We start from the raw sequence: 24,870 nt of genomic DNA on the forward strand, positions 1-24,870 counted from the left end.
TTTCATCTATTTCTGAAAAATTTGGACTCCTTGTTGTGCTATCTGTCAGACAGGGGAAAGCAAATTATTATTTGTGGGGACTTCAATGTAGATTCTCTGAAAGAGGGTAATAGGAAAAATGACCTTGAAGTATTACTCGGTTCTTTCAATTTGACACCCGTTATTGATTTTCCTACTCGGGTGGTAAAGGATAGCAGCTCACTGATAGATAACTTCTTTATAGACCAAGATAAGTTTAACCAGATAAATGCTCAACCTGTTGAGAATGGTCTTTCTGATCATGGTGCACAGCTAGTTACAATATATGACATAGCTCCATTCAACAATACTAAACAGTCCTCCAAAGTAGTACGTTCAGTCAATGATTTAGCAATTGCAAATTTCAGGGAAAGCCTACAGCACTTAGACTGGGATGAGGTGTACCGTGAACCTGATGCCAATTTAAAATATAATTTATTTCATGACATTTTTGTAAATGCATTTGAAAACTGCTTCCCCAAGAAAATAGTTAAATATACTCGTAAGAAACCTTGTAACAAACCATGGCTTACTAAGGGTATAAAAATATCTTGTAACCGGAAAAGGGAAATGTATCTGACAGCAAGAAAGAGTAGTGACCCAGAAACTATCAAAAATTATAAAAACTACTGTGTTATATTAAGAAAAGTTATTAAAAAATCCAGGAGTATGTGTATCATGTCTGAAATCAGCAACTCTGATAATAAAATTAAAACAATCTGGAATATTATTAAAAGAGAAACAGGTCAACCAAGAGCAGAGGAAGACAGTATTACGAACAAAAAGTCAGAAGTTGAAAATATTTTTAATAATCATTTTCTAAATGTTGTGGATATAGTAGGATCCAGGTGTTCATTAGAAGATGCTAGGCTGTTAATGGAAGAGGCCATACCTATGCAATTTGATACAATTGAAATCTCACCCACTTCTCCCTCTGAAATTAGGAAAATAGTAAACTTGCTTAAAAGCAAAAACTCACATGGAATTGATGGCATTTCCAGCAAAATACTAAAAGCTTGTTCTCAGCAGATAAGTAAGATTCTCAGCCACCTGTGTAATAGCTCTCTGGAACAGGGCATTTTCCCTGATAGACTGAAATATGCTATTGTTATACCTTTGCATAAAAAGGGGGATAGATCTGATGTCAACAATTACCGTCCAATCTCCCTTCTAACAGCTTTATCCAAAATTTTTGAGAAAGTAATGTATTCAAGAGTAGTTTCACATATCTGTAAAAATGAAGTACTAACAAAATGTCAGTTTGGTTTCCAGAAAGGTTTTTCAACAGAAAATGCCATATATGCTTTCACCAGTCAAATTTTGAATGACCTGAATAACCAAACACCACCCATTGGGATTTTTTGTGATCTCTCAAAGGCTTTTGATTGTGTAAATCATGAAATTCTGCTAGACAAGCTCAAGTATTGTGGCATGAGTGGGACAGTGCACAAATGGTTTAATTCGTACCTAACTGGAAGAGTGCAGAAAGTTGAAATAAGTAGTTCTCGTAACATGCAAAAATCAGCACATTCCTCAAACTGGGGAACTATCAAAAATGGGGTTCCATAAGGGTCAGTCTTGGGTCCTTTGTTGTTCTTATTATATATTAATGACTTGCCATTCTATATTCATGAAGAGGCAAAGTTAGTTCTCTTTGCTGATGATACAAGTATGGTAATCACACCTGAGAAACAGGAATTAACTGATGAAATTGTCAATACTGTCTTTCAGAAAATTACTAAGTGGTTCCTTGTAAATGGACTCTCACTGAATTTTGATAAGACACAGTACATACAGTTCCATATAGTGAATGGTATGACACCATTAATAAATATATACATTAATCAGAAGCATATAGCTAAGGTAGAATATTCCAAATTTTTAGGTATGTCCATTGATGAGAGATTAAATTGGAAGAAACACATTGATGATCTGCTGAAACGTTTGAGTTCAGCTACTTATGCAATAAGGGTCATTGCAAATTTTGGTGATAAACATCTTAGTAAATTAGCTTACTACGCCTATTTTCACTCATTGCTTTCATATGGCATCATATTTTGGGGTAATTCATCACTGAGGAATAAAGTATTTATTGCACAAAAGCGTGTAATCAGAATAATAGCTGGAGTCCACCCAAGATCTTCCTGCAGACATTTATTTAAGGATCTAGGGATATTCACAGTAGCTTCTCAGTATATATACTCTCTTATGAAATTTGTTATTAACAACCAAACCCAATTCAAAAGTAATAGCAGTGTGCATAACTACAATACTAGGAGAAAGGACGATCTTCACTATTCAAGATTAAATCTAACTTTGGCACAGAAAGGGGTGAATTATACTGGCACTAAAGTCTTTGGTCACTTACCAAATAGTATCAAAAGTCTGACAGATAACCAACAAGTATTTAAGAAGAAATTAAAAGAATTTCTGAATGACAACTCCTTCTACTCCATAGAGGAATTTTTAGATGTAAATTAAGAAAAAAAAAGAAAAAAAAAATCAAAACAAAAATATTAAAAAAATAAAAAAATAAATAAAAAATAAGAAAAACAAAAAACACAAAAAAATAAAGTTGTTATATTAACTTAAGTATGTTGTTAAATTAACCTAATTATGTCATGTATTGGAAAATTCTACTCGTTCCACATCATTACGAAATATCGTATTCATGATCCATGGAGCTAGTATTAATCTAATCTAATCTAATCTAATCTAGGCCACAAAAGTGCAATGACAACTAAGACTCCAAAGGTCAGTGACCCAGCTCTTACAGGATTCTGACTGCCACTTACAAGACCAGTAAAATTCCAATTTACTGTACATTATTCAGGGTTGACAAGTGTAGTGATCCAACAACATCTTATGAAGTTCAGCAAAAGATAAACTTCAGAATTTGTCTTGGGGGAATACTTATGGAGCAACACCGACACAATATGCAAAGACCATGAAGGAAAAAAGTGATCATTTTTTAAAATGAACCAGTTACTTTTCAAGCAGTGAAATAGATGGTTGAGGTGCTGTAAGTATGTTTCCCAACTGTCAATGCCATCAAGAAATAAAGAAAATGGCAAAACTGCCAAGGTGTCTTGTTTCTTATAGAGAATGCTGTTATTTGCTACTGTAATAAGGCCAACTGATATTGCTGTTGTTCCAGCAGTTGTCAATTAAGGTGTTGTTGGTCCTGTTGTTGTAGAAGTCACTGGTTCATAAATTCTGGGTCCATATTGCCTCCCATATCTAAGATCTGAAAGCTCGAAAATATGCATCCCCACTACTGAAGTCTGCTGCTTGAGCACAATTTACTGGGTGAAATACAGTCACACAGTAGATCTGTACAGTTAATACAAACCACATGTAAGTTAAAGAGTTACACAAACAGAAGGAAGCCAGAAAAAATAGAGTCCATGCATAGCCTGCAGTCAAAGAGAATGTAGTCAACTCATAGCAGCCACCAAGTGAAAGTTCCATGTAGTGAGCACTTGATAGAATGAATGCTCACTCAAGCTGTGGGTGCACGGTTATAGCCAGTCAATGATCACAGAGTCCCACTAGGTGACTGTACTAAAAGAGTGGGGCAGGGGGTTCAGAGTGCTTTCTTCCCAGAAAGCTGCTTATAATGACAGGTTGCAGATCATGGTGCCATCAGTGGTGAGGGCTGTAACTAAGGGTCGATCTCAGACAGGTGTGGTATCTCCATGTTGCCATCAGCCACAGGTGCAATGGGTAGAAATCTCTCAAACTCACAACAATCACATTATAAAATACTTCTCCAATCCAGAGTATATTAACATTGGAGTCCCTCATGGAAGTGTGCTTGGTCCGATACTCTTTCTGATATATATCAACGATATATTGTATAAACTTGGTGGAATGGTACTGTTTGCCGATGACAGTAACATCCTACTCACTGATGCATCGCAAAACATACTAAACAATAAAGCTGAAGAAACATTTAAGCAAGTGTGCAACTGGATAGATAACAGTTCTTACTTTAAATGTAAACAAAAACACAGCAATAAAAAATCCAATGGTAACTCTATAAAAGTGAAAGATGAAAACATAGAATGTGTCTGAAAAACAAAATTTCTGGGGATGCATACTGACACTCAACTAAAATGGACTGAACATATTAATGCCCTTGGAAAGCAAATAGCATCAGCAGGCTATGCCCTTAGAACAATAAAATCAGTGTGTAGTAACTCATCCACAAGAGCAACATACTTTGCATATGTGCAGTCAATCATTTGTTAAGGAATAATCTTTTGTGGAACAAATCCTCAGAATATGCAATAATCTTCAAACTACAAAAAAGAGCCATCCAAATTATGACAAGTAGTAACAAGAGAATGCACTGCACCGATTTGTTTAAATCTATGGGAATCTTGTCTGTTCCCTGTGAATACATTTTTCAAACAGCGATTCACATAAAGAAAAAACATCAATCAGTAGCCAATGAACAATTCCCTACATGAACATGAAACCAGATCAAGTCACCACCTACATCTGAGCAGAAAAAACAAAATGAAAACACAGGATAGTGTACTACACAATGGACTTAAACTATTCAATGAAGTTCCACAGTATATAAAAGATAGAAGTGAAATACATGCCTTCAGACATAGCCTAAAAAGTTAATTGTTAAAAAGTGTTTTTATTCTGTCAAAGATTACTTGGAAAGTAAATAAATTTTGTCGACAATGTGACTGATTAAGTACTGTAACTGGGGGTTTTCTTTGGTATCTTCAATACCAGAGTGGTACATCAGGTATAATCATGAAACACAGTAAGGCAAATAACTGAAGTTTATATTTAGGTAATGCAATTGTACTTTTATATACACTTGTGTCTGTACCATATATATATGCATTTATTGACATTGTTGATGATGTATTTTTTGGCATGTTAACAATGTGACTGATTAAGTACTGTAACTAGGGGCTTTCTTTGGTATGTTCAATAACAGAGTGGTACATGATGTATAATCATGAAACACAGTAAGACAAATATTTGTAGTTTATATTTAGGAAATGCAATTGTACTTTTATATACCCTTGTGTCTGTATCATATATATGTATTTGTTGACAACATCCATACAATCTATATTGTCTACAGATGGATAGAAATAAATAAATAAATAAATAATTTATTAGTTATTATAGTTTGAAAGAAACGAGCTGCCTCAATTTCACAAGGGTAGCACTAATTATCCATGACCAGACAACCTATCTAGCATAATGATAATAAATTATATACACAAACATTCCTCATTAATCAGTCTATCTATTAATGAAAACTATATCAAAGTCCCTACAGTAGTCCCTAACAGAATAACACAGTGAGGGACTTTAACTTAATAATATATATAGATATAACATCCTTAAATTTATGTCTGTTGTTGTAGTTAATAAGGAAGTGATGGAGACAGAGAAAAATGACTTGTGTGTCTACTAATAATTTCAATATTAGTTCTTTAGTTGCCAATGCTGAAGGCCTGAATAACTGTCTTGTTGATGTCTTATTAGAAGAAGCCTTTTCTTTCTGTATTTCTGTAAATTGTTGTAATTTCTTTGATTCACTGATGAGATCATGATGGGGAAGCATTATGACTGAAACAGCAAAGTAACAACCTATGTTTGGCCTGACACTTCAAATATTGCCTTGCTTGATTTTTTCACTGTCATAAAGCTGCTTTTATGGGATTCTAATGTCTTGTTATTTGTTTCAGGATGTATTATCTTGCCCTGCTGACAAATAGCCTATTTGCTGGTTTCATTCTGTGGTACATCTATACTAAATTCATAGCATAACAGTATAAATGAAATATTAATTGTTTAATGTTTTATAATGCAGATATTAATTTTATGTCTGTCATGTTTCACTAGAAACATTGAAATTTTCATTTAACAGAAAATAAATATATCTCTTTTGAATAAGACAAATTTTCCTTTTAATTCAGACATCCATGAAGGAAGAAGACCATATAATGAAGTTTTAGAGAAATACAGGAACAAATATCTTTCAGTGTTGGGAACTGATGTAGTGGTCTTTAAAAACTGCGGTTTTGCTTCAGGTATTGGATGCTAATGTGTTATTCTTCTAATGAGATTTCCTTTTATGCCACCATACCATAAAATAATCATCTGCTGCCTGTCTGGAGCGTTGTGAGTTATGTGACAAATGTCAGTTCCAAACCTACATTAAGAGCTGTTTTCACAAGAAAACAGTGAAGTAGGGCACTAATAAGACTGGGTATAGACAATGATGGTGGTGAATAATCTCTAACCCAGATACAATGTAGAGCACTTTTATTATCACACAGAGCATACATAAAACAAGGAACCAAATACAACAAAGCCTTCAGCCAGCCCATCTATTACAGAGTTTTTGAATGGCATTCCAGTTGGCCACCAGTGATGCTGATGCATGAGAAATAATCTGCCACAATGTTCTCTGTGTCTTTGAGGTGGCAGATGTCCATGGTAAACTGGGAAATGTAGTCTAAATGCTGAAACTATCAGCAGCAGGGGTCCTTGGGTGGATTCTAAATAGAATTGGCAAGCGAGTGATGATCAGTATAGATAATCAGAGAGCATCCTTGTTCACCCTATCTGACATAGCATACTGCTTCATAGGGTGCCAGTAGCTCCCTGTCATATGCAGAATACATGCTTTATTATAATGTGAACTTGTGTGAGAAGATACAAAGTGGCTGCTACACACCTCCCATCACTTTTCTAGCGCAGCTCCGACAGTAATGTCACTCCTGTCTGCCATTATGATGAGCTGTGCATCAGGGAGGGTGTGTGCCTAGGTGATGGACTTGGTAAGGCAGTCCTTAATGCTTTCAAAAGTGAGCTGCATCTTGCTCATCCATGTAAGTTTCCATTTGGTGGTGATATTCTTGCCAGTGAGAGCTTATGTTAATGGCACTTGCATGGAGGCTGCCTGCGAAAGGTGTCTTCTGTAGAAATTTCTTATGACTAAGAAATGACATAGTTCTTGATAGTCTTGTGGTGGAGGTAGTTGTTGGATGGTCTCTACACATCATGGGGTGGGAAAGATGTCCGATGCATTGATAATATATCTGAGAAGGTGACTTCTTTGAGTTGAAGTCGACATTTCTCTTTGTTGATTATGATTATGACTCCATTGTGAAAGAGGGTGTTAAAAACTTGTTTGAGATGGTTATTGTCAGATTCCTCCTCTGTGAGAAAATTAAAATAACAGAATGGCAATTTGAGGAGTAAACCACCAGTGAACAGTTGCCATGATTGTGTTGCATTTTTAAGTCCGTATGAGATGGCATAAATTCAACCAAACCAAAAGATATGGTAATGGCAATTTTGTGAATGTCATCTGGACACACAGGTATTTGTAGGTAACATGTCCATTATAATTATCCGGGCTATTATGCTGTGGTCGGTTGATGAGTTCTGTGTTGACTCCCAAAGTTTCGTCTCCGACTGTGGGATACATCTTCAAGGGGGTCCGTAGCTCGATGGAAGGTCCAACACACCCACTGGCTCGCTACTGACTGCCGCTAAATTCCGTGTCCATGCGCTCCCACGCCGCGGCGTGACGTCAAGTGTTTTGAAAACGTCAGTGCAATTGGCCGCTGTCCGTCGCCGTTGATCGCCGTTGCCATCACCCAGTAGTGGACGGGTGGTACACATCTTCTTTAACACCGGCATCCACATGCCATTTAATTTCACGCCCTCCTCCTTTCGGTTGAAATTATTTGGGTGTTTAGTGATTTTGATTGCCTCCCTGTAGAGCCTTTCGTAATATCCGCTTGTGGCTGCTAGTACTTGCGTCTCCTTGAAACGAATATTGTGGTTCCCTGGCTGGAAAGCATGCTCCGCAACAGCTGATCATTACGTTTCTCCTCTTCTACAATTTCCCTTGTGCTCTTCCAAACGTTTAGAAACCGTTCTTTTAGTGGTACCCACATAAACATCACCACAGCTGCATGGGATCCTATACACTCCAGTTTTTTCCAATGGTTTGCAAGCGTCCTTGACAGGCTTAAGGTACTCCTGTATCTTCCTGGTGGGCTTGTAAATTACGGTAATATTCCACTTCATCAAGATCCTCCCTATTCTTTCCGTCACATTTTTAACAAACGGCAGGAAAACCTTAGATTTTGCAGTAGCCTGTACGTCAGTATGATTTCTGCGTGGCTGCCTCAGCGCACATTTTATTTCGGCGGACGAATGTCCATTCTTCATTAGTGCATTGTGGAGATGTTCCATCTCAGCGTCGAGCAACTCAGGTTCACAAATCTTTCTAGCTCTGTCCGCTAACGTCTTGATAACACCCCGCTTCTGTTGTGGGTGGTGGTTCAAATCCCGGGGCAAATATGGGTCTGTGTGCGTGGTTTTGCGGTATACTGAGTGGCCCAAACTACCATTTTCGTTTCTAAAAACAAGAACATCGAGGAAATGTAATTTTCCGTCTACCTCCTCCTCCATTGTAAACTGAATTCTCGTGTTTATACTGTTCAGATGTTCGTGGAACTGGCTTAGTTCCTCCCTACCATGTCTCCACAGCACAAACGTGTCATCCACTTATCAGAACCAAACATTTGGTTTTTTGCTGGCCTTAGGTACTGCCACCAAAAAACCAAATGTTTGGTTCCGATACGTGGATGACATGTTTGTGCTGTGGAGACATGGTAGGGAGGAACTAAGCTGGTTCCACGAACATCTGAACAGTATAAACACGAGAATTCAGTTTACAATGGAGGAGGAGGAGGTAGACGGCAAATTACATTTCCTCGATGTGCTTGTTTTTAGAAACGAAAATGGTAGTTTGGGCCACTCAGTATACCGCAAACCCATGCACACAGACCGTTATTTGCCCCGGGATTTGAACCACCACCCACAACAGAAGCCAGGTGTTATCAAGACGTTAGCGGACAGAGCTAGAAACATTTGTGAACCTGAGTTGCTCGACGCTGAGATGGAACATCTCCACAATGCACTAATGAAGAATGGATATTCGTCCGCTGAAATAAAATGTGCGTTGAGGCAGCCACGCAGAAATCATACTGACGTACAGGCTACTGCAAAATCTAAGGTTTTCCTGCCGTTTGTTAAAAATGTAAAAGAAAGAATAGGGAGGATCTTGACGAAGCAGAATATTACCATAATTTACAAGCCCACCAGGAAGATACAGGAATACCTTAAGCCTGCCAAGGACGCTCGCAAACCATTGGAAAAAGCTGGAGTGTATAGGATCCCATGCAGCTGTGGTGATGTTTATGTGGGTACCACTAAAAGAATGGTTTCTAAACGTTTGGAAGAGCACAAAGGAAATTGTAGAAGAGGAGAAACATAACGATCAGCTGTTGCGGAGCATGCTTTCCAGCCAGGGAACCACAATATTCGTTTCGAGGAGATGCAAGTACTAGCGGCCACAAGCGGATATTACGAAAGGCTCTACAGGGAGGCAATCGAAATCGCTAAACACCCAAATAATTTCAACCGAAAGGAGGAGGGCATGAAATTAAACGGTATATGGATGCTGGTGTTAAAGAAGATGTGTACCACCCGTCCACTACTGGGTGATGGCAACGGCGATCGACGGCGACGGACAGCAGCCAATTGCACTGACATTTTCAAAACACATGACGTCACGCCGTGGAATGGGAGCGCATGGACACGGAATTTAGCGGCAGTCAGTAGCGAGCCAGTGGGTGTGTTGGACCTTCCATCGAGCTACGGACCCCCTTGAAGATGTCTCCCGCAGTCGGAGACGAAACTTTGGGAATCGACCCAGAATTCATCAACCGACCACGGCATAACAGGCCGGATAATTATAATGGACATGATATTTCTGGCCGTGAAAGTCTACATTTTAGTATTTGTAAGTAAGCCAAATTGCAGTCAATAACACTAAAAACAGAGGTGTTCACCAAATAATGGGTGAAGTCTGGGATATTTGGTACCAGATAGCTATCCGTAATGATGAGTGTGTTGAGGATGCTGTACTCACAGCAAAACCTGTGAGATCAGTATTTTTAGACTAATTTTATGGGCGAAGCCTAGGAAATATTGGAGGGTGTGAACTATCCCTGCTGGTAAGTATTTGTCCACTCCTACATTGATGACCCTAATGGTTGTAGCCAACGTGGTCTGTGGTGTACTGGGGTATTCGTAATGGTACACTGTCTGAATCATTGTGACATGGGGGAGAGGGCAGGTGTATGAAGGCTCAGACTAGGGTGGGCAAGTCATCTGTTGGAGGGGCTGGGAATGGTGTTGTGAGCTTGTTCTTGGGTGGCAATAGAGATGCCAAGATAGCATAGTGTATAGCTGTCTCCAAGGTGGAGGCAAAGAACAGGTGTGATTGATGTAGCCTGCTGAAAATCTGTCGTGTTGCATGGAGTTCACATTTGACATCTTGTTACTTCTGTTGAATGATGACGCTTTCCTGTTGTAAGTGCAAGTTTGTTTCACTTGTATTGAAACAGGGGTATTTTGATGTGATGAATATGGTCACTGGTTCGGAGGAATTCCTGGAGAAGCCCATGGTGGGAGAAGCCAATAACCAATGGGTATATCTGCACGAAGTGATGAAAGTGGCGCAGAGTGAGTTGTGCCACTGTGGTGAACCATTGAGGGGGCATGGCCAAGTACACGAGAAGCCTAGTGTGATTAGCATGCCGTTAGATGGGTCCAGGACTGAGTGGAAAGACCAGTCATCTTGGAAATTGTGTCTAGCATTCCATATGTATTGAAACAAGAGTTGCTGGATATAGCAGAACCAGCTGTCGGTGCAGACTTTCTCTGGTGTCCAAGTGAATTCTTTGTTGAGGCCAGGGGCTAGTGTGCAGACTTGTGATTCATAGACTTGGATTGTTGAATCATATGCTGCATGGAGCTGAATGAGTGTGTGGGATGATGTGTAGCCTAGCAAGCAGGACAGTGAAGTGCTGACCTCTGAGCCAGTGTCAACGAGGTACAGCTGGCCGCTGATGTGGTCACATATGAAAAGTCTATTATAGTGGAGGAGATGGGGCAGATACAGTCTGCAATTGCCGTTATAGGAGTCGAGGTGACTTAAATATCCTACATGATCCAGCACACCTCCAATGAACTGTGCATGTAGTTTCAGAAATTGCATGGAGCATGGGAGCCGTGAGTGGAATCAGTATATGTTGTACAATACCAACAAAAGCTATTCTGCATGGGCACAACAAGGTCAGGGGCATGTTCTGCAGGTGTGAGCATGATGCAATTGTCCATATTCTGTGTAGGTGTGGGTTCAGTGTGAATGGTGGGGAGGTGTAGTTTTGTTAATGATTCATGAAAGTTATCACGCTGCCTGGGTATGGTGATATCAAAGCTGGCAGAAACTGATTGGGGGCAGTTTGGTTTGAGGTTGACTGACTGTCATTTGTACTGCTGCCAAAATTGTGAGTCATGCTCACCACCATTGCTGCCGACATTACTGAAGCACTGTCTGTGTTGTATGACAGAGTATATCCAATCAGTGAGTAGAAGGCATACATCCAAAGATTCATGCTCATTGATGACCATGGCTAGTTGGACTTGTGGGGGGGTGGGGGGAACTTCACAACTTACAGAGTCCAGAACATATAGTCAGTCACAAGGTAAAGGTCTATCTGATAGTGGAGGTGATGCTATAATTACGGAGTCCTGTCACTTAAAACTTTGTTGTAAATGACATGACAGATTTGTTCCTCTTGTGAGAGGGTGAGGCAGCAGGATAGTGCAGCTTTCAGTGTCTCATAGTTAATGTCTGATGGAGGGGGGAGGGGCAGGGGGGGGGAGGAGGGGATGATATCACTTATTGTGTTCACATGTTTACCCAAGTGGCTTAGCAGGATGACAAGTTTTATACCACCACTCATGATGTCGCTTAATGCCAAAGATCCCATCCACTGTGGTGAACCACAATGGTGGATGGTCTGGCTGCAATGGTGTTAGTTTGAGGTGTGTTCTGTAGTTGGTAGGCTGGCAACACAATATTCTTAATGGAACAACAGTTGAGCAAGTACTGTCCATCATGCGCAAGTTGACATGATGCACAGCAGATGATACGGGAGTCAATGCAGCTGAGTGTATGAGGTTCAGAGCAATCACATTCACATGTGATGCTGTTGATATCTCTTTGAAAGTGAGTAGGCCTGTATCCAACTGTTTGGATTGCTGGGCCTCGGATGTAGCTTGGTCTGTGAGAGGAGTCGGGTCCCGAGTGCACTAACAGAGTGAATTGTATGTTACACTCCATTGCTTGGTGGTGTTGCACGCTAATGTAGAACTGTCTGAGAGAGTGTCACTGTCAAGTTTTATCACAAGGGCTGCATATATTGTGTTATCCATGGCATCCAATGTCATAGCATGAAAAAGTTGTCCACATATGTAAATTGCTTGGCACAATGGGGGCACAACGGCAGAATGGTAGTTTCACAATAGTTGGAACTGATGAAATTATATATGAACACAGTCACTGGGGTCACTAGTGTAGTTCTATAGGGCATAGGTGATGTCAGTAGCCGGCCGGAGTGGCCGAGCGGTTCTAGGCGCTACAGTCTGGAACCGCGCGACCCCTACAGTCGCAGGTTCGAATCCTGCCTTGGGCATGGATGTGTGTGATGTCATTAGGTTAGTTAGGTTTAAGTAGTTCTAAGTTCTAGGGGACTGATGACCTCAGATGTTAAGTCCCATAGTGCTCAGAGCCATTTGAACCATTTTTGATGACAGTAATGAATAATAACTCAACCCAGATGCAATGTAGAACAGTTTTATTATCACATAGGCCATACTAAAGACATGCAACCAAACAAAACAAAGCCAAGCTAGAATGTCTCTCAGAGAGTTTCTGCCCAGGGTTTCGGGTTACCGCCACTGAAGCTGTTTATCAGTGCAGTATTCCCTCAAGATATAAAAAAAATATTTGGATTAAAAAAGTAATGAAACCATAATACATGAAGAAATGAAAATTATTTAAAGTGATTAGGAAAAACAGAGAAAAATGACTACATGATGGATACTCCTGATTGTTTCCAGCATGTGTCTGTGAGTTGCGTTTATGTGATTGTATAAATGTTTTCAATTTCAGAAGAAGGACTTTGTCCAAAAGCTTAATATTTTAGCAGTTTTTTTCATTGTGCCAGAATGCATTGTTATTAGAGAAAATTTACTGATTTCTTATTACAAGAAATATTCTTGTATCTTAAGGAAAGTAATTAAAAAATTGGAAATGTCTATGTAGTGAAAGAAATTAATAATTCACATAGCAAAATTAAAGCTTTATGAGCAATAGTTAAGAAACTGAAAAATCAGTTAGAGTCGATTAGATTAGATTAGACAGACACACAAACAAACACAAACACACTCAGAAAATTCAAGCTTTCGCAACCAACGGTTGCTTCATCAGGAAAGAGTGAAGGAGAGGGAAAGACGAAAGGATGTGGGTTTTAAGGGAGAGGGTAAGGAGTCATTCCAATCCCGGGAGTGGAAAGACTTACCTTAGGGGGAAAAAAGGACAGGTATACACTCGCACATGCACACATATCCATCTGCACATATACAGACACAAGCAGACATTTACCCCCTAAGGTAAGTCTTTCCGCTCCCGGGATTGGAATGACTCCTTACCCTTTCCCATAAAACCCACATGTCTGCTTGTGTCTGTATATGTGCGGATGGATATGTGTGTGTGTGTGTGTGTGTGTGTGTGTGTGTGTGTGTGTGTGTGTGTGTGCACGTGCGCGCGAGTGTATACCTGTCCTTTTTTCCCCCTAAGGTAAGTCTTTCCGCTCCCAGGATTGGAATGACTCCTTACCCTCTCCCTCTCCTTTCATCTTTCCCTCTCCTTCATCTTTCCTGATGAAGCAACCGTTGGTTGCGAAAGCTTGGATTTTGTGTGTGTGTTTGTGTTTGTTTGTGTGTCTATCAACATGCCAACGCTTTCGTTTGGTAAGTTACATCATCTTTGTTTGTAGATATATTTTTCCCACGTGGAATGTTTCCCTCTATACCAAACGGGAAAGCACTGGTAGATGGACACAATAAAAAACACACAAACACACACACAAATATCAAGCTTTTGCAACCCACAGTTGCTTCATCAGGAAAGAGGGAAGGAGAGGGAAAGACGAAAGGATGTTGGTTTTAGGGAGAGGGTAAGGAGTCATTCCAACCCTAGGAGCGGAAAGACTTACCTAAGGGGGAAAAATGGACAGGTATACACTCGCACACACACACACACACACACACACACACACACACACACACACACACACATCCATCCTCACATATACAGATACAAGCAGACATATGTAAAGGCAAAGAGTTTGGGCACAGATGTCCATCTCTCAGTAATTGATGAATGTAGCCAACAGTGATCCAGAACTTCTAAACAAGACTATAAGAGGTGACAAAACCTGGGTATATGAGTATTACTTTGAAACCAAGTCTCAATTGTCCCATTGGAAAGTGCCTGAAGAGCCAACATTGAAGAAAATTTGAAAAGTTCGGTCACATGTGAAAGTTCTTCTCATTGTATTCTTTGATTACAATGGGATATTGCATCATGATCTCTAGCCTTATGGTTGTATGATCAATAAGGAATACTACCTGGAAGTTATGTGCTGTTTGTCTGAAGAAATCTGACAAAAACAACCAGAATTGTGGGAAAACTACTCATGGGAATTCCATCACAGCAATGCTCCCACTCACACCTCAATGCTTGTTCATGACTTTTTAACAAAACACAAAACTGTTATGTAGTCTCAGCCACTTTATTCACTGGATGTGCAGTTTATTTCTGTTCATGAAGTTGAAGAGAAAGAATGAGATAAAAACAGAATCGCTGAAGGAGCTGAACACCATTATGAAAAGTGAGTTCCAGAAGTGGTTCCAAAATTGGAAAAAGCACAAATCTTTTATTCCTGAGGGGGGTTACTTTTAAGGGGACAAAGTTGATGTTGAATAAATAAAACTTATTTAAGAAGAACAAAATTCTCGTTATATTTTGATCACACCTCACACACAACACATCTCTATCATAGGGGATATTTCCACTCAGACTGAAAAATTCTATCATCAGACCCCTTTACAAGAAAAGAAGTAGGAGAAACATTAATAACTGCTGACCAGTCCCACTGCTTACGACATCACAAAGGTCCCAGAAAAAGAGTTACATATACAAGACTCATAATTTACATCTCCAAAAATAAGATACACCATTAGTCATTAAAATTACAACACCGGAAATAGTAGCAAGTAATAAAATTTGAGTTATTGTTTGTGCACAGTATATTCATTTGGGGGTGTACAGGGTGCAAAATGTAAAACACATGGGATGACAGTCTCCATGGGGCGAGGCATGTGGTGCCAGGATGCATTGCACCAACCATGGAGGGTGAGTGGCTGTATCATCCTAGTCACAATCTGCTGTCCTCCAGGGCAGGAATCTGGCTGCTGCTGGAGAGAATCTGGAGGCAGCTAACTAATAGAAAGATGCTAAGTGCAGGGGGGAGGACTTATTGCCAGAAGATAGTCCAGCAGTGGCATAGGCCCAAACTGGTGGTGGCTGCTCGCTAACCCACATCACTCCTCTACTCACTGTAACTCTCTTGTCGAAGTAGATGTTACAGGACTGTGAATACCTCTGTTAGAATTAATGAGTATTTATACTGTTTAGAGGCTCATTTGTGGTTTCAATGTATTGCTTCTAGACATGTACAGAACATCAAACCCATGGCTCAGTGGCATAGAAACAACCTGGCCTATCCTGCAAAAGCCTTGTTTTTCCACTATGTCTTCAGAATTGCAGTGCTCAACCTGGCTTGCCTCACAATGTGTAAACAGCCCTGTTTTGCATCAGGTCTACTGACACCTTGGTGCCCACCAGCTGCTTATGGCTTGCTGTGGTCGAGCTGCCTTTTTCTACAGTAATGCCCAAAAAATAGTGACAGCACCAGAGTACTTCTCACCTTCTGGAGACCCGACCTGAGGACTCTAAAAATACTCAATAGAAAATACTCAGCATGTCCAGACAACTATGTACAGTATTTAGGGTTTTCTTTCTAAGTGCCTGGCAACTTCAACCACAAATTTGGGAGAGTGTGAAATTAACCTACAGCTGTAGCCATCTGGCTGCTCATTCATCTACACAGTATAACTTTTCTGAAATATCCACTTACAACTAAAATGTCAAATCTTCCATTTCCACTAATTAACAGTCAACTAGTTCCTCATGAAATCATTTAACACAATATATAGCTGCTAACATCACCTCTCACTAGTCACGCCATCATGGCAACTTCCCACATGTGGTTTAACACCTCAGGATAAGTCAGGAGGTCCTTGCCTTAATCGACAGTGTTTTGTAACATCTTAAAAACTGGAAAGCATATCTCATGGTGGAATGTTCATGTACATAACAATTTTTAACTGAACCTCATATGTGACTGTGCCAGTCTGGATGCTCAGGTCGGGCATATTGTAATCCATTCCTTCTGATAGTGTTCCCCACCTTAATGGGTAAGTGTGAATGGTGAAACACCTAAATCATGTGTGACAATTATCAGTTGGGAATCAAATCAGCACATGTAGTCATGCTTGGTCCATCCTAACTGTTGCTATATTATAGGAAAGTGAATTCTACTTGCTTGGCTCTGTGATGAATGTCAATTCTGGTGGTAACTCCTCCTGCACCTTCTGTAAGCCAACAGTGCTAGATTTAGTTGTCCAGATACATCATGGTGAATGACTTCTTGTAAACTTGTCATCACTACTTGTGCATCTAATATGCTGTTGGCTAACGATTAAAACAGCGTCGCAACTGTTACTCTTGCATCCAATGCATCCACTCGGGTCTGTGTAATCTCTAGATTTTGGTTCATAGTGTCAACCACTGTCTTCACATACTCCATTAAGTCCTTACCTCTGTATCGGCTCCCATAACATGCACATATTGTTTAATTGTTTAATACCTCTTGTTCCAAAATTGACAACTGCATGGTCAGCTATTCTATAACTGCCTTGTTACTTTTACCCATTTCTTTCACTCTCTTCATGGTACATTCAGCTCCTGGATATTGTTGTCATCCCCAGTCCACCCCAGCATCTAACCAACCCCTCCTGCGCCACTGCAAAGTACATGATAACACATATATTTCCTGCTGCATCTGCCCCCTTAACCATTTGTAGGACATACGCAATATATTGTACTACCTAAATAATTTACTGAATACACCTTTGCTCACCATTTCTCTTCAAAACCCTAAAAATACATCCCCCAGCCTGTTCACCTCATTTCTAATCTCCCATGCATTAAAGATTAGTCCCAGCGTCCACCAGTGACTGGTGAGAACCACATCCTCTAGCTTGGTAAAGAGCACTCTGTTTTCCAACTGCTGATACCACAGCACTCCCACTCCACCTTTGGGAGAAGCATTGCCATGGCTAAGATTCCCTTCACTTTTATCTTTGGTGCACAGCAACATGGGAACCTTGATGATTGACCCCTGCACATGTTTCCATACTCCTCTTAGTATCTTGACAAAGTTTCTAACTGACTCCCTCTCCTTCCCAATTTTTGTTTGACTATATCAAACCATAAAGGCACTTTTCTCCTCTACACTGTGTCATAAGGGAATAGCCCAGCACTAGTGTGAACCTTCAAACTGTATTCTGCTATGGCAAATGACAAGTACATATTCCAATAATTATGGTGAGAGTTTACATAATAACCCAACAGCCTACCAACTGTATGTTGCACACATTATTTTCTACCAGATGCAGGTGCAGCAGACTAGTTCTTAATTTCTGAACCTATAGCAAATGACTTAGTTGTTTCATAAAGTCCACCATGAAATTTGTCCATTGGTCTGTGAGTACCACTTCCTGTACACTGGACTTGAGCAACCAATTGCTGACCATGACCTAGGCCAACACAGCCATTTGTCGATTTTGAAAGTTGTTCATTTCCACATACCACCAGAAGTGCTCAATAATTGTTAAAATAAATTAGTTTCACGCTGGAGTCTGGTTAAATAGTTCTAGGATATCTATCCCCTTCATTTCAAAAGGTTTAGCCACAACTCATAACCTTTGTGATGGTACTTGCTTATGGTTCATGTCTGCTCACTGTGCACAATGTTTTACACACCAGTCTACATCTTCCCACCTAGTCTTCCATCAGCACTACAGCCAGAGGTCATGTGATTCTGTGTTTCCTTGAAAACATATTCCTTGAGCTTACCCGTGCTACCATACATGGCCACAACATAGTTAACCAACATAACAGGCTGCAACACAAGCTGAACTGTGGCTATGTCTTGTACAGCTTGTGCTGTCTGCCACTCCATAAGGCCATGATCCGGTGCCTGCCCAGCTCAAACCATCCACGACTCCAACTTCTTGTCTGGGTTATGCACAACTTCATAATCAAACTAGCTCAGTCTTAACACCTACATCATGAGTCTGTTTGATAGGTTGTTCAACAGATATAACCATTTTGGACTTGCCTGATCAGCTACCACCCTGAAATTCTTTCCGTACAAGCAGCATCAAAGATACATAATTCCATATATGTAGACAACCAATTGGCGGTGAGTGAGTGATGTGCGTTATCTTGACTCACAAGTTTACATGAAATCTGGAGGTGTTTTTAAGCAGTTAGTCTAGTCTATATATACTAAAGTCGTATATCTAGTTCCAAGTATCGTATTTTACATCACATACTGAGTACCAATTACACGGAATAACACTTAAAATGGAAAATCGCTGATCAACGCACAGTGCAGCCAATGGCCAGGCCGGTGACAGTGCAGGGGTGGAGTCTACACGGGGAGTTGCAGCCACTCTGCCCGGTATCGCTGACATCACCGCATTGGTGAAGGCTGAGGTGAGTGCCATGCTGCAGGCTAAGGAGATGCTCGGGCTTGTTGTTCAAACCACCACTGATGCTGTCACTGCAGCAGTGACTGACAAAATACAGAAAACTCTGGAGGTGAATGCAAGCGAGATCTGTGCACTGGACGTATTGTTAGAAGCAAGTGCGGAGAGAGCACGACTGTTTGAACAGAAATTGATTGAGAAGTCAGACGAGCTCGAACAATATCAGAGACACAATAATCTCAGACTGTTCAGCATTCCAGAGAGCAGCAGAGAGAACATGGATGAACTAGTGATAAACCTTACCCAAGAAAAGGTAGGCATGCAGGTGGCTCTGAGTGATATTGACAGAAGTCATAGAATGGGTCGTAGGTTGCCAGATTCTACAAAACCAAGACATATATAATCTGATTAGGTTAAATAAGTAAATAAATAAATATATATATTAAATGGAGCATATGTTTTTCAGTCATGGTATAGATGTTTTCTGCTTTGTTCAATTGCCATGAAGTATTATGTTCTTCACCATCTACCACCTGACTTACAATACACTCCAGTGCCTAATTGGAAGTGTCACATGATGGCACAAACTCATTCTGATAGACTGGAAATGTCAACAGTGTGCTTGACGTCAAAGCTTTTCTTAATCCCTTATATTATGCTTGACACTCTCTTGCTTACTCAAATTTCTTGCGTTTTTCCAGCAGTTTTGTGGCCACGCAACTTCTGCCAACCCCTTTACAAATTTATAAATTATAGAGTGCAGAAATCAGTCGTCTTTTTTTTCTGGTTTCATTATGCAAATCCAGATTTCATCTAGTGCCTAGCCATTACAAATGCTAAAAATACAAGAATTACATGATCAAGTGATACAATAAACAGTTACAACTCATGCCATAACATCTATGGCTTATATATTGGATTATATAACACTATTTTCTAATCTCGATGCATGTTAATTCCCTGTTGTTTGGGTGTCAGTCACAGTTCTTTGAATACTACTGTATAAAGAAGGTAGGCTGTGTGGATAACACATCAATTGGTTATATTGCACCCTCTATATGAACTACGTATACAACATTTAAAGGAAAGTAAAAAAAGATTCAAATATGTACAAGAATTACATAAAATGAAACATTAATAAAATTCTCTACATTGCTGTCTGACTTATTTCACATTTGGCAGTAAACAGAAAATACAAGAAAATTTCCAGGTTCACTCCTTATGAGTAAGTTGCTTTATTCTTTAAACACATATGTAACATCAGATGGGTGAAACCTTTTTTAAAAATTTATTTGTAAGACACAAGGAGGCATTATTAGGATTGATCTGATTTAAATGTTTTTACCTTTGTATTATTTTTTCTCTTTATTTAAATGTCATGACAGGTATGTTGTTCCTCTTATTTACTGAATAGTTCATAGATAGCGCCAAATGTCAGCCAGATGGATGGTTGGTGTGACTTGGTCTTCTGTTACAGATATAGAGAGTACTAGACTCTGTGTCACTTCAAACAGATTTTACCTATAAATACAATAAAACCAATACACTGAATTGCTGTTATTAATTATGTACATTTACAAATTTTCTATAATAAGTGGTCAATCTCAAAAATGATTGAACTCCTTATCTGTCTTAGGAACTGGAAAATTCTGTACTTCTGAAACCTTGGATCCGTCTTCACACCTTCTCTATTAATTATATGCTACAAGTAAAATCAATATTCTGCAACACAAAATGACACTTCTCGGAGCTTAACATAAGTTGTGTGGTGTGTACTATTTTAGATACTTCTTTTAACCAATGTGTATGCTCCCTCACAAATAAAGCAGTCATCAGTTTGTAGATGGTTTGGAACACAACAATGCTTAACTAGGTGTGGTCCTGTTGGACATGATATGCTGTTGCTTTCTTCAGACCTTTGAACTGACTTACCCAGCTAGTTACAGGGGGACTATAGTTTAATGTGGATTCTGAACCATGGTGAGACTCAGCATTTCTCACATCAACAAACATTGTCAGAAATGAAAGAAGTGATAAGTGACAGATAATTATTGTAGGATTGTTTGGGGATTGAACCCGAGACCTTTCGAGTTGTAGTCTGGCATTTAACCATTGAGCCACATCCCTTTAAAAACAATTATATCAAGTTACACCATAAATTGCTGAGGTTTGATCCACTTAGTACTCTATCCCACAAGTGCTGAAACGTTGGCCATGCATCCAAATGGCTTCCTCCAGTAATGAAAATGACCACAAGAGATGGGGAATTCTGTCTTTGGTGGCTTTCCTGAAACTACTGACTCCTTAAGTCAACAGTATAGAGCACTTTCCCAAGTTATCAATGGTCTCTGAGATTTTGGGTATTGGATACGCATCTGTTATCATTTTATTATTAAGTTGTCAATAGTCACAACAGAATCCACATTTTTTGAACCCTCTGCTGGCTTTTTGGGCATGGCCATGATGGCAGAATCCCCTTCGAATAGTTGGTGGTTAATGAAATTGGTCATAAATTTTGAGGTATGCAATATGGTTTTTGATATACTTCTGCTTATTTTCCTGTCAAAATTTGATGTTATGTTAAATCTGATGATGCATTATGTGTATCACTAGCAATGGGCGTTGGGGATAAAATAAGTCCTTGGACTCTAATAACAATTTTTCCATCTCCACCCTTTCTGTTCACTTCAGATGCTCTACCTTCTAATATAAAAATTCAGTTCCAACAGTCCCTTTGTTAGCTTTACCTTGTTGATGCCAAAAGTGGCTAAAATCATGGACACTGCTTTCCTGCTATCTCTCTCTTGTATGTGTACAATGCTTCTTCTCACAAAACAAAGTGATGAGTCCAATACATTGTTCTCTCTAGTGGCTCTATTTCACACAACATATCAACAGGCAACTCTGATTCTACATTCATCCAAAGCACGTTCACAGTACCTTCTGGCACAATATCTGTGAATGAAGCCTTCATATTTTTGTTTGCAGTTTATTTGGTTTGCCCCTTAAGGTAGATGAGCCTAGCAACCTAGCAACACAATTTCCCATAGCTGGAAAGATGTCCTACTAAGTTCCATCTTACTTCGCTAAAGTCAATTTTGGCATGATGTTTTGAGAGAAAGTCTAACCCTAGGATCATACAGTTATTATCACTTAGATGAGGTACTACTTCCACACATTGCTTAAACTATTCTACCCCAAATTGGAAATATAATATCACTGAACCTAATGACTTCACATCACTGTCTCCCACCCCACGCAGCTAATAGAACAATTGGTTCAACTGCTTCTGAACCTGGGGGTCCAGGTTCACCAATGACACAAGCACCCCTGTATCCAGCAATAACTATTGCTGCACATTATGCCTCTGAACACATATCTGCAGCATCAAAATTTAACAGGACTGCCACTCATTGGATCTTACATTCTCTTTGGCATTTACCACCTGTTTACTTCACCTGTTGCCTTTTTTCCCATTGCTTCTACAGTCTCACCAAATTTACCCCATTGTGACAGTTGACATTGCCTCTGGACATGCTCCGACTGTCCACATCTGTAACATCTTACATTAGTGGAAAACATCCCTTGCTTATCACAAACCCCAATGACTATGTCAATCTCTTCAAACTCCACAAACAACCTGACAGCAGTGTACAGGCCTTTTGGGGTACCTGTCAGAACCCAGGCCCCTCAAGAAGGCATATAGTGCCCTAGTGCTTGATGCTTGACAGTGTAGAAACCACCCAGCTTGTTTCCTGAAGAAGCTCTGTCTTTCCACTGCATCATCAAGACTGCTATACTTGGCCTAGCTCACCTCATAACAGTTAAAGAGCCCTGTTGCTGCAACAGATGTCCAATGCTTGAAAACATGCTGGCTGCTTGTGGCTTCTCCAGTTACTGTGGCTGAGCTGCCATTTTCCACAGTAATGTGAAAAAAATAATGACAGCACTGTAGGTGAGATATCTGGGGAGTATGCTGGCTAGGGCTATAGTCAAACACTCTCTACGTAGAGATAAGTCAGGACAGCATGTGAACAATGTGATCTTATGTTATCTTGTTGGAAGATAATGCCACAGAGGACTCAAAGATAGTACACACCTACCGGCCTTAATATGCCAGAAAAAAAGGGTGATGTCTGAACAGATCATGGGGTGCCACTCCTCTGTTCAGTGTTGATGTTGGGAACATCACTGTTGGCACACTTTTCTCTGCTGCCATGTAAAGGGAAGCTGCAACAATGGTTGCTGTAGTGTGCCATGGTGCTCCAGACATTGTTATTGCACCTGTAAGGATACTTTTCTTGATGCAAACAAGCCCATTCCTTGTTCAGGGTACATAATGCTGCTGTGTAAACCCACATGTCTGAGCAACTAATATGTATGCCCTCTCAGTTACTAGTTATGGATGGGAGGGAGGTCGTGGGAGTGGCATTGAGATCCTGCAAGAGAATGAGTATGGTCCTACTGAACCCATTGATTTGTAGCATCGATAGGTCATATTGACCATGAACAACATAATCTTTGACTTTAGATTGCTCATCTGAACCGCCATGTTAATTTATTCAGTCTGCATTTGTATCTCATGTCATGTATATGTGTCCAACTACTGTAAATATATATACTTATGTGCAGATGTTTTTGGGACACTTTCTCCAGTATACCTCTATACATGACAACTGTGACTTCCCAACTAATGTGAGGAGCAATATCATTAAATGATAAATCACAGTCTCAACAGACAACGATCCTGCTGTGATGAGTTCTAACACATCCTGATAGATGTTCTTACATGTGGTATAATATGACCTTTTTACGAATAACCATCATTCAAATGCAATTTCTGAATGAGAAACTCATGGCATAATCTTTCATTATGTACAGAATGTATATGGCCTTATACCTATTTACATTGTGCAGTTGTGCTTAAATGCTAATCATTTGCAAAACCAAGGATTTAGTAAGGCTTCATACCAGTTTGACAACTGTTGCATGCCATCTTCACAGTGTTGCAACCTTAATGATCATTAGTGTATAAAAGTTCAGATTGGGTCAGCACAGGGAGGGAAAACGGGTGTGTCCTTACTTCCTTAAAAAATTTAGAGAAACAATGAAAAGCAAGAACTAAATCTGGATGGCCAGTCAGTAACTTGGACCATAGTCCTCCCAGATAACAAATAACTACAGCTATTCTTATTTATCTTTGAGTATATCATATTTTGTGCCACTCCTGAAACAGTTGTAAAATGTGTTAGCTACTTCTAAGAGATTTTTTGTTTTTATTTTTACACAATGCTCTGTTTTCACCAATTTCTTTTTTACAGTTAGATAGTGAGAGAAAAGATTGATACATGAGCACCTGTCAATGTCACTTGAACTGTACACTGTGAAGAGTACGGTATGGAGAGTACTGGTGGATCACTGATTACACTCCTACCAATGCTTTATTAGACTGACGGGTGTCGGGTTGGGTTTTTTGGGGGAGGAGACCAAACAGCGAGGTCACTGGTCTCATTGGATTAGGGAAGGATGGGGAAGGAAGTTGGCCATGCCCTTTCAAAGGAACCATCCCGGCATTTGCCTAGAGCAATTTTGGGAATCACGGAAAAACCTAAATCAGGATGGCCAGACACAGGATTGAACAGTTGTCCTCCCAAATGTGAGTCTAGTGTGCTAGTCACTGCCCCACCTTGCTTGGTAGCAGGTCTCACTTTGAACAGTTGCTATGTGCTTAAGGTGTTCCTATATGACGTAAAGTGTTTATGCCAATAGAAAAATAAATAACTACTTCCATTGAAACTACTTGGCTTAGAATACTCTGCCAAGTGTATAACTTTGGCTACAAAGATTTGGGACACCCAGTACATTACTCCTACTGTTCTGTTCACTTTTACTATACAAATGTGCTGTTCAGGTTGATATGACCCAACATAAAAAAATTCTGAAAAAACTTCAACTCACACATATTTT

At 39.8% G+C, this 24,870-nt stretch overlaps 1 protein-coding gene across 1 annotated transcript in view; it reads left to right on the top strand.

Annotated features, from left to right (window-relative positions):
• Positions 1 to 5,961, top strand: part of LOC126419822 (putative fatty acyl-CoA reductase CG5065) — a 174,561-nt gene extending 168,600 nt beyond the window's left edge. Inside the window, exon 8 of the mRNA XM_050087052.1 lies at positions 5,748 to 5,961. Coding sequence (XP_049943009.1) covers positions 5,748 to 5,829 — 82 coding nt within the window. The 3' untranslated portion in view covers positions 5,830 to 5,961. The remainder of the gene's footprint in view (positions 1 to 5,747) is intronic.
• The last annotated feature ends 18,909 nt before the right edge of the window (positions 5,962 to 24,870 follow it).

The sequence above is a fragment of the Schistocerca serialis genome, chromosome 9 (genome assembly GCF_023864345.2).
Source record: "Schistocerca serialis cubense isolate TAMUIC-IGC-003099 chromosome 9, iqSchSeri2.2, whole genome shotgun sequence".
NCBI classification, from domain to species: domain Eukaryota; kingdom Metazoa; phylum Arthropoda; class Insecta; order Orthoptera; family Acrididae; genus Schistocerca; species Schistocerca serialis.